The sequence below is a fragment of the Xiphophorus hellerii genome, chromosome 21 (assembly GCF_003331165.1).
Source record: "Xiphophorus hellerii strain 12219 chromosome 21, Xiphophorus_hellerii-4.1, whole genome shotgun sequence".
In the NCBI taxonomy this organism is placed as follows: Eukaryota; Metazoa; Chordata; class Actinopteri; order Cyprinodontiformes; family Poeciliidae; genus Xiphophorus; species Xiphophorus hellerii.
In genome coordinates this window covers 24,924,873-24,942,853 of record NC_045692.1, presented here as the reverse complement: position 1 = coordinate 24,942,853, position 17,981 = coordinate 24,924,873, and the positions used below count along the sequence as shown (strand labels likewise).

Here is a 17,981-nt window from a genome sequence, read left to right as displayed (position 1 = left end):
ACAGAGTTTATAGCACATCTGTAAAACACACCCAGCCATTATAACATTTGCTTTTTTTGTTTCACACTCCTATAGGAGAATGGAGACGGGTTGTAGGAAATGATCTACAATCTTCATTAAGAAGAACAAGCACCACAAGGAATACGGGAAGAACAACTTATGCAGTGAAGAACAACCTGCGGGATTTCTTCTCATTACCATATGGCCTTGTGCCTTGGCAACCAGCCACAATAAGAAGAGGCAGGGTGTTTGTGTGATTTACTTTCAATAAATTTAGATTCAATTTATATATTTTTTATCTTTCTATTATAATAAACATTTGGATTTCTAACAATTTGTCTGTCTTGTAAAACAAAAAAATATATGTATTTGCATGGGGCTGTTAGGTGCCGGTTTTTTAAAATCTTTTTGTGGGTTCTTTTATTTGCCTGCTGCTTTATTGTTTACGCACCAGAGGGCGCCAGAGACCATCGCCATGGTTCGGCGTGTCCACGCTGCAGCGCACCTGTGTTGCATCAGATCGTCATCTCCAGGATTCAAAAGGAGCAGACTGCCAGCACTTCATTGCCTGAGTGTTTTGCCAGGAATGGTACCCAGAGCCCTCCAGAGCTATTTCTCGGTGTTTTCTCCGAGAGATAAACTCGCAGTAATCCTTCGCTGTTTTTCCTGTTTTCAGGTGCTTCCTCGTGACTTCCTGAGAAGACTCCGTTCTGGTTTCTTGGATTTCCCTCCCTCGTGGATAATACCCACTGGTTGTCCGAGCTCCACCCTCACCCTCTCCGTCTGATCCCAAGCAGACTCTTGATATCTCCAGCTGGCAGTCGGACCGCTTCTCCGTTTTTCCCACCACGCTCGAACTTACCTGTCCGCCCTCCAACGCAGTATCCACGACTGGGTTCGAACCTTTCCTCTACCATCTCTTTAGGACCTGGATTTCTGTAAGGACCCACACTAGGAGACCTAAGCCCCGAACCTGCAGAGTCACCCCTCCTGGACGGACAAAGCCTCTACAACAAGTAAGACCTGTTCTTATTAACTTTGTAGTTCCACTCTCCGACTCCCCTCAAACACATCACCTCCTCTATCGTTCCGCAGTGAACAAGACGTCGCTGTGAGCCCGTTCCAGATCTCCTTGTTTGCAATAAATATCATTTTACTGATTTCTGTCCTGTGGTTGTTCTGCATGTGGGTAAAGAAGTTAGACACCAACATGACAGGGGCCTAATTTATTTACATTTACGCCTACTTTCATAACGTGCAAAATAACAATACACATTTAACAGGAAAATTATAGTATTTCTAAATAAATCACATTTGACTATGTAGAATCCAGTAATATCGGATATAAAACTTTTTTAGTATTTATGCTGCACAACTACAGTGGCTCCAATGAAAGTGTTTTTTTAATGGAAATATTCTTGCTCCATCCTAAAAAGGAGCTCATGTATGCAGATTGGAGTCATTGATGTGGCATTTTTTTTAGCATATCTGTCACCATAGAGGCAAACCATGCCTCCTCTTTGCGGGCTCTATCCTCTCTATGCTGGTCAATGGCTTCCAGCCTCTGTCAAATCATCCTCCCTCCATCATCCTGTTTGCATTCTTTTTTTCTGGTCAGAGCAGAACAGAGAGATGGTTCTCTTGGGGCCTCAGACTCCATGGAGCAGCCTGGCAGGGCTTTTTCCTGGGTGTCGGACTCACTGGCTGCTGGAGATGGATCCTTGGGTGGTGGTCTTGCTGGAGCAAGAATTTGAGGTCACCCCATTGGAACTACTACTGAAGTCCTAATTTTGTACACAATGTAGAATAATTGCATATTGATGGCAGACCATAAATCAAATCAATGTATTTTATGATTAATTTTGATTTAATAAAAGCTATTTATTTTATTTACTTTATAAGGTATGACAACTTTTGGATAGTTATTTAAATTCTTAACCATCTTAAAATTGGCAAATACTAACTTCAACAGGCACATTAGTTTCTGTCTCCCGGCATTTTACAACGTTGTCCAGCCAGGACAACATATAAAAAATAGGTGGCACACCTCTCTTTGCTCCATCCCCACTTTTGCCTTTCATTTTTCTCTAAATCTATCCCTAAGGTACTTCCATTTACTGCAACAAAATGCCTCGTCCTTTCCAAGGGTCTGGGCTATTTTATTCCATGATTTCTTTTACTCTTTAGAAGTTTTTATATTTTCTCAAAGATGTGTCGTATAGTGATAGAATTGAATAATAGTATATATAAATACTCATTATCTTTAAGGACTGCTAGGCTCTTTGTTTCTAGAATGTGTGCCTTTTACTGGTGATGCCTGCAGGAAGCGATAAGTGTGCCAAATTGGAAGCAGATGCCAGCCACTCTGGAGCCAAAATTGTGAGCTGACCAGACAGGAAACACCCAAAGGCTAACGGTCAAAGTTTATGACAGACACGAGAACTGTGCTTGAGACCTCAGATGCAAAAAGACAGGAAACTTCATTCTGTTAGAAAAGATTTATGACTGTGTGTTAGTGGCTGATTTTTGCTCCTCCCCCTTCAAGCAGTCGCTAACAAATCTTTGTAACTAGGGACCGCCCAAAAGAAAAGAAAAATAAGAATGCGAAAGAGCTTGTTTCAGAGCGATAGATTATAATTGAAGCAAGCTGCTATTTGCGCTTCGCTCTTGAGTGTAAAATCTAAAACACTCGTCTCTCTCTTCTTTTCTGTGTCTGATTGAAGTGCTTAGGTTATTTGAATTCTTGGACATAATGACATTTTCACAGATTTTATATCTGATTGTTTTGTAGATATTAAGACATTTAATTATCCTAATATCAGAGTGTTATCAGCTGTTAGTCTCCAATTTGACTTTTGACCTTCTCTTTGCAGGAGTGGTTAGTGTCTCAGAAATGAATGCTAAGATTGATTGAATGTGATGGTGGGAGGAGGAACTGCTGGTGCTTTTATAAAACATAGAAACTTTAACTGGACCAAACCATAGAAGTAAAAAAACATGAAGATCCTCAGAGTGGATCAGTAGAATATCAGCCATCTGTCTGCAGTTTAGTGGCAACACAACTTTTACATCACAAACATCAGATCCAGACTAAAACATGGTTTCTTACTTTAATAGTTGTATTCTGCAATCAGAATTCTGTAGAAAACCACAGAGCTTCTTCACTCCAGAATCTTTCATATTGTTGTTGCTCAGGTCCAGTTCAGTCAGATGTTGGTTGGACTTCAGAGCTGAGGCCAGAGAAGAACAGCTGATCTCTGACAAACTGCAGTTCTCCAATCTGAATAAAGAAAAAAAGATGTGAGCTGAAGCCAACAGGATGCAGGTTAAAACTGAAACATGAACAAATTAATAATAAAAATGTAGAAAATTAATTTCACTGAATGTAAAAGTCCCAGAAACATGATTAACTGATGTTTAATATTTAATCCACTAAAATACACTTTATAGAGTCCAAACCAGCAGAACCAGAACATGTAATTATGATGTGTTAGAATATTTCAGTCGGGCCTTCAGTGGTTCTGGTCGGAAATTAAAATGGACTTTAAGAACCAAAGTGTGACATTAGAGCTGTTAATGAATGCTGTAGTGATTTAATGGTAGCAGCTGTTGTGAAAACTGACATAAAGAGGAGAGATTTCTACAGGGTAATGCAGAAAACAGATCATGAAAGCCTGACAGACATAAATAATCTTGTATTTTGATTTACTGATGATTATAAAACAAGTTATTTTATATTTTTATTTACTGACGATTGTAAAGCAAGTAATTTTGCATTTTGATTCATTTATGATTATAGAGTTTGATGTAATGAAAAGCAGATCAAAAAATGAATAAAATGATGAATTAAATGTTAATAGAATTAAACTCAAATAATTATTGAAAGAAGTTATGTTTGAAGAATTATAAAAAGGTGATTAAGTTTAATGATTTATGATGATCATACAACATAAAATTGTAACTGAGTGTAATCATAGAGTGTGTGAAGCATAGAGGCATGTAGAGACAAGTAGAGACAATCTGTAGAGACATGTACCTCTTAGACTGTGTCGTAACTAGGGCAAAGGTTGGGGGCCAGTGAAGGGTAAGTCCAAGAGAGAAGTGAAACCAGATGGCCAGAAGACAAACAACAAAAAAGAAGTGAACAAGGCATTGACTAAATGTCGGGAGGTTTGGTACTTTCCATGAAGTAACTGGACACTCGAGAAGTCACGTCCGCCATCTCCCCATACACAACCACAGGGTGGACACTATTTAAGCCCATGAAAAAGAGGAACAAAAGTTCTTTGTCTCCGGTGTCGATGTCAAGCTAACAAGAAAATGCAGACAGAGGATCAGCAGAGGACTGCACCCTGGAGCCACGGAGAAGTGAAGACTCCACACTACTAGAAAGAGACAAGACACATCTACCCTCAACTCTGGTTCCTGATTCGACCGCCTGTTCTGTGCTCAACCTAAAGATCTCAAGGCTGCTGCAACAGACTTGGAGAAATAGACAACATCACAAGAGTGATGAAGACCTGTGTGTTCGGAAGACAACATCCAGTTCTGCTTTGCTCCTATTCAAGGGGGGATGTTGCCATACAAAGACAAGCCTCAAACCAAGGACATTGAAACCTCCAGTTGCCGAGATAATCCACCATCTGGGTATGAGCCACAAAGCCTCGCTGTGTAAATTAGTGACAGTATAGGGAAAGAGGTTAGGAAAGTTTGGAAATAATTTTAATAATTTTTGTTCTTTATTCTTAATTCATAATAATTTATAATTAATCTGTCATCGCTGCTAACTGCTTGCTTAATAAAGAAGCATTAAAATTCTAATGAGATTTGTGGACAGTGAAATTAATTGAGTCACCTGTTGATTTTGGTTCCTCTAATTAGAGTAAAATCCATGAACATAATTCGGGTAATGTGGTGGCTTCAGAAGTTCTTTAGGGTTTGTAAAATAATGACCTTGGGGTTTATGTTGAGCCACTAAAAATGATCTAGTCTGTAACAAGTGCACATTATTAATAGAGAGAGAGCTACCATTAACAAAAGTGGTTATTGAAGTTATGCAGTTGTGAGGGCTATTCAGCTGATTGCTTCTTTACTGAAAAGGGTAATAGCGTTTGGAAAGTAGGTAGTTAAAGATTAGATGAGTATCTCTCGACACCAGCAGAGAGATCTGTTTTTCTGGGAGAGAAACAGATCTCTGCTAAACTTGCTTCAGAGTAAGACTCGGAGGTTTAGAGATTTTCAAGACCCGTAAGTAGGAGCTAGTCAGTAGAAAGCCCATGGGAGTTGTGAGGTAAAGGGCAGGGGTGGCTATTGCACAATTACACAGCTCATTTCCACAGTGACAGTAACCCTCTATTGAGTGAAACTGAGTGATTTATCTGAAGGATCAACAGCTGCAATTATTACACTTCACTCATTCATAGACACGAGAGAAAACAGAACTGACTTATTTATGTGGAGGATCAATAGCCCAGTTTGATTATAAATTCCTCCATGAAACCAAATGTTGACTTTTGTCTATGTTTGAATTCTATCAATTTATTGTTATTTTGCTCTATTTCCATCTAGTTCATTCTGACTGACTGTATGATTATCTTATTATTTTTGATCCAGGGCTGTTGTATTGATGTTTATCTCTTATTATTAGTTGTATTGGTTGCTTATTGGATCATGTGACTGCTGCTTCATGTCTTCTTTGGTCCTGTGGCTGTTTAAAGTTGTCTAGAAATAAAGCTGCTCTACTATCAGCTGTCCCACTGTGCGTCCATCCTCTCCTTCTGTCAACGTCACAACTTACTGCTACATCTGTCACAAACTCACAGGATTCCTGCTGCTTCACCTCAGACACTGGAAATTAGAAATAATCAAGAAAAGGGGAGGGAATACTTTCTTTACCTCACATTCATTGAGACAGGTTATAAAATATTTACACAATATTTTCAGATAATTTACTTAAATTGATGCTGCTGTGTTAAAATTAAACTGTTTCTGTTATACTAAGCTCTAATATTGGAGTTCAGATTAATTTTAAATGTCAAACTGATTCCTGATGTTTCTACATCTGTTTATCTTTACAGAATTAATAGAGCTTGTGTTTTTATCATTGATGGTTTATTGATCATTTATGATCAGAAGGTCAGAGATGTGGACGAACATCATTATTTAGTGAATTAAGCCTCAGTCTGTCTTGGACGCAAAAACATTTCATCAGATTTTATATCTGATTGTTTGTAGATTTTAAGACATTTAATGATCCTAATATCAGAGTTTTATCAGCCTTTAGTCTCCAATCTGACCTTTGACCTTCTCTCTGCAGGTGTGGTTGGTGTCTGTGAAATGAACTCTGTGATTTGTTGAATGTTATGATGGGAAGATGAACTGCTTGTGCTTTTATAAAACAAAGAAACTTTAACTGGACCAAACCATAGAAGAAGAAAGCAGACTTGACTATGAAGATCCTCAGAGTGGATCAGTAGAATATCAGCCATCTGTCTGCAGTTTAATGGCAACACAACTTTCACATCAGAAACATCAGATCCAGACTAAAACATGGTTTCTTACATTAATCGTTGTATTCTGCATTCAGGATTCTGTAGAAAACCACAGAGATCCTTCACTCCAGAATCTTTCATGGCGTTGAAGCTCAGGTCCAATCCAGTCAGATGGGAGGGGTTGGACTTCAGAGCTGAGACCAGAGAAGAACAGCTGATCTCTGACAAACTGCAGTTCTCCAATCTGAATAATGAATAAAAGATGTGAGCTGAAGCCAACAGGATGCAGGTTAAAACTGAAATATGAATAAATTAATAATAAAAATGTAGAAAATTAATTTCACTGAATGTAAAAGTCCCAGAAACATTATGAACTGATGTTTACTATTTGATCCAGTAAAATTGGTTTATAGAGTCCAAACCAGCAGAACCAGAACATGTTATTGTGACGTGTTGCTAGAATATTTCAATCGGGCCTTCAGTGGTTCTGGTCAGGAATTAAAATGGACTTTAAGAACCAAAGTGTGACATTAGAGCTGTTAATGAATGCTGCAGTGATTTAATGGAAGCAGCTCATTTCCACCGTGACCTTTAACCTTCTATTGAGTGGAACTGAGTGATTTATCTGAAGGATCAACAGCTGCAATTATTACACTTCACTCATTCATAGACACGAGAGAAAACAGAACTGACTTATTTATGTGGAGGATCAATCAGTAGATAATCAGCCATCTGTCTGCAGTTTAGTGGCAACACAACTTTCACATCAGAAACATCAGATCCAGAATAAAACATGGTTTCTTACATTAATCGTTGTATTCTGCATTCAGGATTCTGTAGAAAACCACGGAGCTCCTTCACTCCAAAATCTTTAAGATTGTTGTTGTGGAGGTCCAGTTCAGTCAGATGGGCGGGATTGGACTTCAGAGCTGAGACCAGAGAAGAACAGCTGATCTCTGACAAACTGCAGTACTCCAATCTGCATAAAGAATAAAAGATGTGAGCTGAAGCCAACAGGATGCAGGTTAAAACTGAAATATGAACAAATTAATAATAAAATGTAGAAAATTAATTTCACTGAAGGTAAAAGTCCCAGAAAATTATGTACTGATGTTTAATATTTGATCAGTAAAACTGGTTTCTAGAGTCGAAACCAGCAGAACCAGAACATGTTATTATGATGTGTTGTTAGAGAATTTCAGTCGGGCCTTCAGTGGTTCTGGTCGGAAATTAAAATGGACTTTAAGAACCAAAGTGTGACATTAGAGCTGTTAATGAATGCTGCAGTGATTTAATGGAAGCAGCTCATTTCCTCAGTGACCTTTAACCTTCTGTTGAGTGGAACTGACTTATTTATCTGAAGGATCAATAGCCCAGTTTGATTATAAATTCCTCCATGAAACCAAATGTTGACTTTTGTCTATGTTTGAATTCTATCAATTTATTGTTATTTTGCTCTATTTCCATTTACTTCATTCTGACTGACTGTATGATTATCTTATCATTTTAATCCAGGGCAGTTGTATTGATGTTTATCTCCTATTGATGGTTTTATTGGTTGATTATTTAATCATGTGACTGCTTCTTCATGTCTTCTTTGGTCCTGTGGCTGTTTAAAGTTGTCTAGAAATAAAGCTGCTCTGCTATCAGCTGTCCCACCGTGCGTCCATCCAGCTCCTTCTGTCAACGTCACAACTTACTGCTTCATCTGTCACAAACTCACAGGATTCCTGCTGCTTCACCCCAGACACTGGAAATTAGAAATAACCAAGGAATGGGGAGGGAATACTTTGTTAACCTTACATTTATTCACAGCTTGGAAAATATTTCATAATATTTTCAGATAATTTACTTAAATTGATGCTGCTGTATTAAAATGAAACTGTTTCTGTTGGACTAAGCTCTAATATTTCAGTCCAGATTCATTTTAAATGTCAAACTGATTCCTGATGTTTTTACATCTGTTCATCTTTACAGAATTAATAAAGTTTGTGGTTTTATTAGTGATGGTTTATTGATCATTTATGATCAGAAGGTCAGAGATGTGGATGAACATCATTATTTAGTGAATTAAGCCTCAATCTGTCTTGGACGCAAATACATTTCATCAGATTTTATATCTGATTGTTTGTAGATTTTAAGACATTTAATGATCCTAATATCAGAGTTTTATCAGCCTTCAGTCTCCAATCTGACCTTTGACCTTCTCTGTGTGGTTGGTGTCTGTGAAATTAATGATGTGATTGGTTGAATGTGATGGTGGGAGGAGGAACTGCCTGTGCTTTTATTTAAACATAGAAACTTTAACTGGACCAAACCATAGAAGAAGAAAGCAGACTTTACCATGAAGATCCTCAGAGTGGATCAGTAGATAATCAGCCATCTGTCTGCAGTTTAACGGCAACACAACTTTCACATCAGAAACATCAGATCCAGAATAAAACATGGTTTCTTACATTAATCGTTGTATTCTGCATTCAGGATTCTGCAGAAAACCACAGAGCTCCTTCACTCCAGAATCTTTCAGGTCTTCGTTCCAGCTCAGGTCCAGTTCAGTCAGATGGGAGGGGTTGGACTTCAGAGCTGAGACCAGAGAAGAACAGCTGATCTCTGACAAACTGCAGTGGATCAATCTGAATAAAGAATAAACGATGTGAGCTGAAGCAAACAGGATGCAGGTTAAAACTGAAATATGAACAAATTAATAATAAAATGTAGAAAATTTATTTCACTGAATGTAAAAGTCCCAGAAACATGATGAACTGATGTTTAATATTTGATCCAGTAAAACTGATTTATATAGTGAAAACCAGCAGAACCAGAACAAGTTATTATGACGTGTTGTTAGAATACTTCAGTCAGGCCTTCAGTGGTTCTGTTCGGGAATTAAAATGGACTTAAAATTTTAAAACAGCTTCATATCAGAATCAAAGTGAAGGTTGGTTTATCTCAGGAATCTGTAAGAAACCTATGACTCTGTTGAGTCACCAAGTGGCGCTGCTGCTGATGATCAGGTTCTCAGTTCTTTGTTCTAAATTAAAAGTATTTACTGAACTATGGGGACAGTAAATACTTGGAGAACCTATTCTGGTTTGGTCTAGACCAGAAATCTTCAACTCCAGGCCTCGATGGTCAGGGTCCTGCCACCTTCAACACCTGAGTCCCATCGTGAGGTCATGGGGTCATCAGCAGGACTCTGGAGAACCTGACTGCGTCCTGAGGGAGAATTCATCATTTCATTCAGGTGCTGAAGCAGAAACATCTAAAAGTTGCAGGACACCGAACATGGAGGCCTGGATTTGAAGAGTCCTGGTCTAGAAGCTGCTATGCTGTCTTCTGCCTACCTGCATGTTGCCATGATAAGAGCTCTGCCAATCACCAACAAGAAGATGTTGTTGTCCATCCACCTGGTGACATCCCAGCAGAGGATGGACAGGAGAGACATAGGATAGCTAGAGATGAGGACCAGATGTTTGCTGCAGTGAGGACACAGGCCTTGTTTACCACTGATCACATCTGATCAATTCTGATCATCAGAAACAGGATGGAGGAACTCTGAATCAGCTCTAAAGTTTCTGATCAGTGGCCTGATGAAGCATCTCTGAGCTCAGAGAGACGAGGCTCCAATCGACTGACAGCTGACAGACCGAAGAACCACAACTTCAGGACAAAGCTGAGCTGGAGGAACCGGCTCCTGCTGACAGTTTTTATTCAAATAAAAGTTTCTATTTGTTGTTACTAGTTCAGCTCTTTCTTAAATAACATGTTTTTATTACGAACATGACTTGTCTGATTCTGGTTTTACTCTGGAGGAACATTTCATTATTAATGTGAAAAAGAAATGGGAAATAAATCAATCTGATCATCTGAATCTTTCTCAGAACAAAGTGAAACATCTCCATCATTATTTATCATCATTTGACTTATTGAACTTATTTTGTCAGTCCAAAACATTTTAAAGTCAAAAATAAAGATCAATATTCTCAAAGTCTGAAAAGAATACTTATAAATGTATTTTATAAGTTTTATTGCTCTAAATGAGCAAAATATCTTTTGTATAAATGAGCAAAATATATTTTGCTCATTTATAAAGCAAAAGATTTTAGAAATTATATTCTGACATTTTGAGAGCAGATTGTTTTTAAAGAAAACAGAATAAATGTGAAGATAAATAAATATTAAAGTATCAATGAAAGATTTAATAGGATAAATAGAGAAAACAAACCTCAGACTCTTTACTTTACTGACTGAACTCTCCAGGATCTCAAACACAGGCTTCAGTTCAGAGTCTGTACTGGTTCCCTGTATGTAGATCTGATTTATTTCTAGTTCAGTCAGATGTTGGTTGGACTTCAGAGCTGAAGCCACAACTTCACATTCAGCCTTTGAGAGAATACAGCCACCAAGTCTGTGATTAGAGAAGAAATAAAGTCAGTTCTAATTAAACCAGATAATCTATATAAACACATTTAATAACATTGATATCATCTAATGAACATCTGGTCTTCACATCAATTTACTGAGTTTGATCATTTCATAACTAACATCATGGTTCTGGTTCTGTTCAAATCTCCATTTAATAGAGAACCTGAGCAACAGGTTCAAATAGTTCAGGCTTCATGTTCTCAGAAAAACTGAAGGTTTTAGCGGCGGCCATCTTGGCTACCTGTTAGCAAACCTCCCTGTTTCTTCATGCTGAGCTCTGACTGCTGCAGCAACAATCTGGATCAGAAGCTCTTCATCACATGACTTTAAAACATGATTCTCATTGGAAGATGAAGGAACGGATGAAATCAGTGGAGCTGATATCCTAACAGACCCAACATGGTGGAGCGGATGGTGATGATCAGAAAATAGTTTCTATTCATCCATTTTCTAGACAAACTTCAGCTTTTAGGATCATGGCTCCTCTCTGTCTCCAGCAGCCAATGACTGAGAGGCAGGAGAAACTCTGGAGAGGAGGACAATTCATCTGACCAATCAATGATTTTATTAAATATTAAAACCATCTGCAGTAAAACAGCAGAACTCAGTAAATATCTTCAGGCCTCCATGTTAGGATCTGACAGTCTGCTGAATGTAAATGTAATCAAAGCATCTTCATCTGGATCCAACATCCAGATGAACTCCTGACACTAAACAGTCACCAAGCTCTCCTTCCTGAGGAAACCAGGAGCTTCAGCTGCAGCCAGATGTTAAAGATCTTCTATCAGTCTGTGAAGGAAAGTTCAGTTTCCTTCACAGACTGCCCCCCACCACCTTACTATAGATATAAAATATAGATCATGATGGAAAGAACCAGATGGTCATGAATGAATCCAACAGCTCTGCTAAAAGCAGCCTGATGCTTCCAGCAGAGCTGTCCTCCTCTCTCCCCATCAGATGATCCACTGTGGCTCCCCACATGAAGCAGCATCTTTCATGGTGAACCAGTGAAAGTTCTCCCAGTAACTAGAAAAGGCTGGAATGTCGAAAGCAGGGGAGCTCAATACGTCGATGGTGATCGATTGTTGGAAGGTTTTGAGTCGATCTTGGCAGCATGTGACAAACTGAACACCAGGAGGCTGAAACCAGCATGTCCTCTTCTGACGCACTTATCAAAATATTTAATAAGATCCAAAACCTTTGTAATTTTATTAAAGATTTTAAAAAATAAAGAAAATCAACAAAGCCTGTTCAAATTAATGAGTCAGCAAAATAATGACTTCTAATTATTATTTCAACAAAGTGTTGCACAATTCAGTGCGTTTTGGTTCCATTAACAGGAAAAAAGGCGACTCAAAGACTGACTGTGGTTTTGAGTTGATCACCTGTTCATGTTATTTTACCTTTGTTTACCTTTGCTGTGACGCATCACAGCCGCTGGAGTTTCTGAACGTTCAATAAATGACAAAATTGTACTAATTAACTCGTTCATCTGTAAGTATACGTTATTCACAAACATCAAATACGGTGATGTTTTATTAAGTATTAAACAAACAAATGGCTCCTGAAGCATCAATTATATGAAATTAAATTAATTGTCAAATATAAAGAAATTTGTTTGGTGCTCTCTGGTATCTTGCTTTGAGCTCAGAGTCTGAGAGATTTTTTCTCTTTCAAACATGCTATTTATTTTTGTCTCTTATTTAGAAGAAATATTGATATTGATGAGACTTTCTCCAAAAAGATAAACTTTTTCAACCTTTATAGCTCTGCTATTGAAAATGAGAAGTTGACATTCACAAATGACACTGAAATAAATTCCAGTCCAACATCTGGTTTGAGGTGATTCCTCTGGAACCTGTTGGAGGAAAAATATCCCAACTACAAAGGATGTGCTTTTAACCCAACTCTTTGGTTCCTCTTATCAGTCTGCAACATCTCATATTGAGGTCATCAAACCAAAGTTCAGATCTGCCATAACTGATTGACACCTGCTGACCTCAGGTTTGCAACCAGTTCCTGACTATGAGAAACCAGTAACCTCCTCCCAGTGTCAGAATGTTAGTGAGGAAGAAACTGCATTAGGTTTTCTATCACTTTGATATGTCTGCTATAAGTGATGTATATTTGCATATAAAATAAGTGGATAGAGTTTCATTTACAATTTTTGTGGTTGTGTGGTTGATCTCAGCTGGCTGGTGAGAGAAAAAATAGATCCTGGTCTCCAAAGGTTTGGGCACCCCTGCTCTAGAGTATTGAAGCTCATGTCTCTCCAGGTCTTTATGGAGGACATTAACAGCTTCAACAAAGGCTGCAGATGAAGTATTGGTGAGGAAAATGGTTCTAGCTCTGAAAGAAGAGTTTGGTCAATGCAATTCCCTGCTTGGACATGACAGTGTTTTTGGTCCCCTGTCCTCCTTTTGTCATCCACTCGTGAAATGTTTTGGTGTGATTGTTGATCCTATGTTTAAATTTGATAAGCATATTAGCGCTGCTATCAAAGCTAGTTTCTTTCAGCTGAGGACTATTGCCAAGATAAAATGTTATCTTCCACTGCCTGATTTTGAGACAGCTATCCACGCATTTATTACATCACGTTTAGATTATTGTAACTCTTTGTACTTAGGATTCGACCAGAGCTCCTTACAGCGACATACAAAATGCTGCAGCGCATCTGCTGACCAAAACAAGGAGGCATGTATCTATTACTCTGTTTTTTTTGCGCACCCTTCACTGGCTGCCTGTTGCTTTTGGGATACAATTTAAGGTTTTATTGATTGTTTTTAAGTGTTTAAACTCCATGGGCCCCTCTTATTTAAGTGAGCTCTTCCATCCCTACACCCACCCAGAGCCCTAGGTCAACTGACCAGCTTTTATTGTCTGTCCCTAAAGTTAGGTTAAAAACTAGAGGGGACAGAGCGTTCTCTGTGGCAGCACCCAAACTGTGGAACAGTTTTCCTCTGTTTAGCTTTCTCAGTCAGTAGGTCAGTTTAAGTCCATTTTGAAAACTCACCTATTCTCCCTGGCCACCAAGACCACCTAAAAGAGAAAAGGTAAAGAATGGGAGAGAATCGTTGCAGCTAAATTTAAAACTTGTTTGGTGTTTATTCGTGGTATTAGCTTTGGTATCTCTGCCAATTTTATATTTGTGTTATTAGTTTTACTAAACTTTATTTTATTTCTATTTTTTCTCATTTATCTACAATGTTGTTTGTTGTGAAGCACTTTGGTCAGCTCAGGCTGTTGTAAATGTGCTACATAAATAAACTTTGACTTGACTTGATTGAACTATTGAGTTTCTGTCACCAAGTTCGATTATTATAAGCGACTTTAGGCATGTTTTTTCTAAAGTTGCTTGCAAATTGCTTGCTTGTTTTTGAACATGAAGTTGCTCATTTGGGTTTGGAAATAAGCAGACATAAGGCCCAGAATTTGTTGGTCATCCAGGTAGTTTTACTTAGGCTCTCCCTGTCCATCATTTCCCGGTTGATCCATCCCGCTGCGTCTTTGTTAATGTCAAGGTAATATTTGCTGTGAATGACATCAAGCTTTGTGTTGCGCTCCAGAAAACTGCAAACATCGAGACTATGAATAGTACAATAAACTATTGCACTATAGTTTATTGCACTATTAATTATAGTGCAATAAACTGAACATTCAACAGCCATGAATTAAACATTCATAATTGTTTTCATTTATAGCTGAAAATAGCCATGAATGAAGTTGTGTAACTAAACGGCATTATAATCATTAATATTAAGATAAGAGGTTAGAGCAGGGGTGCTCAAGTCTAGTCCTCGAGAGCTACCATCCTGCAACTTTTAGATGCATCCTTACTCCAACAGATCAGGATCAGCTCTCAACAAACCTGCTAACGAGCCATTCATTTGATTCAGGTGTGTTGGAGCAGGGATGCATCTGAAAGTTGCAGGATGGTAGCTCTCGAGGACTGAACTTGAGCACCCCTGGTTTAGAATTTCCAGACAATTGTGCAACACACAAAAATTAATACAGTTTTTTTGTGCTCTTGTGACCATTAAACAATCTCCCCTTCAGTTCAACATTATAAGAGGAGATACATTGTTGATGTTACCATTATAAAATAACTTGCAATTAAGCATAGGCAAAGCTTAATGTAATTTTCACAGGTGGTGGAGCGTTGTTGTTAGCAGGTGCTGAAAGTAACAAAAAAAGGTTACTTTTAATGTAACGTTGTTACTTTCCAAATCAGGTAATCAGTAATCTAACTAAGTTTCTTTTTCAAGGAGTAATCAGTAATCCGATCAAAGTTACTTTTTCAAAGTAACTATGCCATCCCTGATCTGGACTCACCGAGCCTTTCTGCAGTTCCTCACAGCTGGAATGAGTCTCCGTCGTCCCGATTCTGATGTGTTGTACTTCTCCAGGTTCAACTCATCCAGAACCTCTGACATCTGTAGCATGAAGGCCAGAGCTGAACACTGGATCTCTGACAGTTCATTCCCTGATTTCAGGAACTGCTGGATCTCCTGAAAAACTGAGAGGTCTTTCATCTCCACTAGGCAGTGGAAGATGTTGATGCTTCTGTCAGGAGAGATTCTATCAGTGTTCATCTTCTTCAGATTGCTGATGATTTTCTGGATGGTTCCTGGGCTGTTCTCTGTCTGACCCAGAAGGCCTCCTAATAGTCTCTGGTTGAACTCCAGAGTGAGACCATGAAGGAAGCGAACAAACAGGTCCAGGTGGCCATTTTCCCTGGACAAGGATTTCTCTAGGACTTTTTTCATGAAATCCTTCAGAGATGTTTCACTGTATTTTTCTTCCAGAAACTTCTTCACCACCTCTGTATTCCTTGTGGTAAAACAGTGGAACATGTAGACGGCAGCAAGAAACTCCTGGATGCTCAAGTGAACAAAGCAGTAGACTGGTTTCTGGAAGATCACAATCTCTCTTTTGAAGATCTCTGTACAAACTCCTGAGTACACTGAGGCCTCTGTGACATCCAGACCACACTGCTCCAGGTCTTCTTGGTAGAACATGATGTTTCCTTTCTCCAGATGTTCAAACGCCAGCCTCCCCAGCTTAAGAAGAACTTCTCTGTCAGCCTCCATCAGCTCCTGTGGACTTGTCTCATCTCCTCCATTGTACTTGTTCTTCTTCCTCTTTGTCTGGACCAGCAGGAAATGTGAGTACATGTCAGTCATGGTCTTGGGAAGCTCTCCTTTCTGCTCTGAGGTCACCATGTTCTCCAGAACTGTAGCAGTGATCCAGCAGAAGACGGGGATTCCACACATGATGTGGAGGCTCCTGGAGGTCTTGATGTGGGAGATGATTCTGCTGGACAGCTCTTCATCACTGAACCTCTTCCTGAAATACTCCTCCTTCTGGGCGTCGGTGAAGCCTCGTACTTCTGTTACCCTGGAAACAAATGAAGGAGGGATCTGATTGGCCGCTGCAGGTCGGGATGTTATCCAGATGAGAGCCGAGGGAAGCAGGTTCCCCTTGATGAGGTTTGTCAGCAGAACGTTGACTGATGACTTCTGTGTGACGTCAGATACCAGCTGACTGTTGTTGAAGTCCAGTGAAAGTCTGCTTTCATCCAGGCCATCAAAGATAAAGAGAAGTTTGCAGACAGCCAGTTGCTCTGCTGGGAGCTTCTGGAGTGTTGGATGGAAAACATGGAGCAGCGTGAGAAGACTGTGCTGCTCATCTCTGATCAAGTTCAGCTCCCTGAACGAAAGCAGAACCACCACACTGACATCTTGGTTCTCCAAGCCCTCTGCCCAGTCCAGAGTGAACTTCTGAACTGAGAAGGTTTTTCCAACACCAGCGACACCGTTGGTAAGAACCACTCTGATGGCTCCATGATGATCAGGGAAGGATTTAAAGATATCATGGCACCTGATAGGAGAGTCATGAAGGTTCTGGGTCTTGGAAGCTCTCTCCAGCTGCTTCACCTCATGTTGGCTATTAATTTCTTCACTTTGACCCTCTGTGATATAAAGATCAGTGTAGATCCTGTTGAGGAGGGTTCTACTTCCTGTTACATCACTTCCTTCAGTCACACATTCACATCTCCTCCTCAGACTGATCTTATGTTCCATTAGAACCTGCTGCAGAACAACATCTGCTGAAACAAAGACAAAAAAACTGAAGTAAAACACCCTAGATGAAACAGAATTTCACAACATCACAAACATAATATTGTTCTATTATCAAACATCACATTTCTGCCTCTGTTTTGTGACAAAAATCTGTTCTATGTAAGTATTTAATTCACAAATCAGATCAGATGAGTAAACATTGACAGAAACACATCCATTAAATGCTTTAAGCGACATGAAATCTTCTGCATCATGTCACCATGTCCTCATTTTACAGTTTCTATCTGAACTTCTCTCACAAACAGCAGCTTCAGAAAATAGAAAAGAAGAAAAATGTTTTCTCCTGGAATTTTCCAGCCTTAATGAAGGAAATCTAGAGAAAAAGCTCTAATCTGTCAGAGAAACCGCTGATTGTATCTGGCAGTGTTCACATTTAAAATGTTATTTCTTTGTCAAAGACTGGATTGGATGTTTTTAAAGAACAATAGTAGTTTGAAAATTACATGGGATTGATTTTGTCCTTTAGAATCTATGAATTCTAATAGATTATTAAAATTATTACAGGGTTTCCTCCAGTGTATTACAGGTCTGGCGGGCCGCCATGATTTACGTGCCCACCCACCAGGTTAAGCCTTGTGTGTTTTTGTTTTTATTAGAAAGAAAAAAAAACTGTTAATTTTTTTTTTAACAAGCTGGAATCCAAGCGTCTCTTCTGCATTGAGCATTTCACTGGCAGGGCAGAATTATTCCTGAAAAAAAGATGGGTTTATAGTTTTTATAGTTGATGCATTGAACAGGGAGTGCAGTTGTTGTAGCAACACCCCCCTCTCTCTACTCTCTCACTCTCTACTTCCTCTTCTGAGAGGGGAGATGTGCTACCAGCTCTCCGTCCAATGGGTGAATTGAGTTTCCTAAACCTGCTGGGATTTACCCGGTCCAGAACTGAAGTAACCTCTTTTTAAGCTGGCATTGAGAAAAGATT

The 17,981-nt window shown here is 39.0% G+C and overlaps 3 protein-coding genes and 1 long non-coding RNA gene across 31 annotated transcripts in view; 2 read left to right on the top strand and 2 right to left on the bottom strand.

Annotated features, from left to right (window-relative positions):
* LOC116712080 (NACHT, LRR and PYD domains-containing protein 3-like) overlaps nucleotides 1-17,981 on the bottom strand; it is a 612,764-nt gene that overhangs the window by 43,940 nt on the left and 550,843 nt on the right. For 17 of the 27 annotated variants that reach the window (XM_032551872.1, XM_032551859.1, XM_032551860.1 and 14 more), the window contains 5 exons: nucleotides 15,249-17,025; nucleotides 10,717-10,899; nucleotides 8,948-9,124; nucleotides 7,297-7,470; nucleotides 6,562-6,735 (listed from right to left, as the gene is read on the bottom strand). The exons of 1 other annotated variant lie outside the window; for it this stretch is intronic. In XM_032551872.1, the coding sequence (XP_032407763.1) occupies nucleotides 6,562-6,735; nucleotides 7,297-7,470; nucleotides 8,948-9,124; nucleotides 10,717-10,899; nucleotides 15,249-17,025 (2,485 nt within the window). The remainder of the gene's footprint in view (nucleotides 1-6,561; nucleotides 6,736-7,296; nucleotides 7,471-8,947; nucleotides 9,125-10,716; nucleotides 10,900-15,248; nucleotides 17,026-17,981) is intronic. 9 more of the 27 variants (XM_032551861.1, XM_032551869.1, XM_032551877.1 and 6 more) reach the window with 3 other exon arrangements.
* The window catches only part of LOC116712074 (NACHT, LRR and PYD domains-containing protein 3-like), a 1,065,068-nt gene that overhangs the window by 906,770 nt on the left and 140,317 nt on the right, over nucleotides 1-17,981 (top strand). The window lies entirely within an intron of this gene.
* The window catches only part of LOC116712168 (uncharacterized), an 88,595-nt gene that overhangs the window by 46,825 nt on the left and 23,789 nt on the right, over nucleotides 1-17,981 (bottom strand). The window lies entirely within an intron of this gene.
* On the top strand, nucleotides 464-6,555 carry LOC116712188 (uncharacterized). Of its 2 annotated transcripts, none has more exons than XR_004337456.1 (3): nucleotides 464-589; nucleotides 677-1,016; nucleotides 6,317-6,555. It is a non-coding gene; the product is annotated as an uncharacterized LOC116712188 (long non-coding RNA). The 2 variants fall into 2 exon arrangements; XR_004337457.1 differs by lacking the exon at nucleotides 6,317-6,555 and adding an exon at nucleotides 1,619-2,426.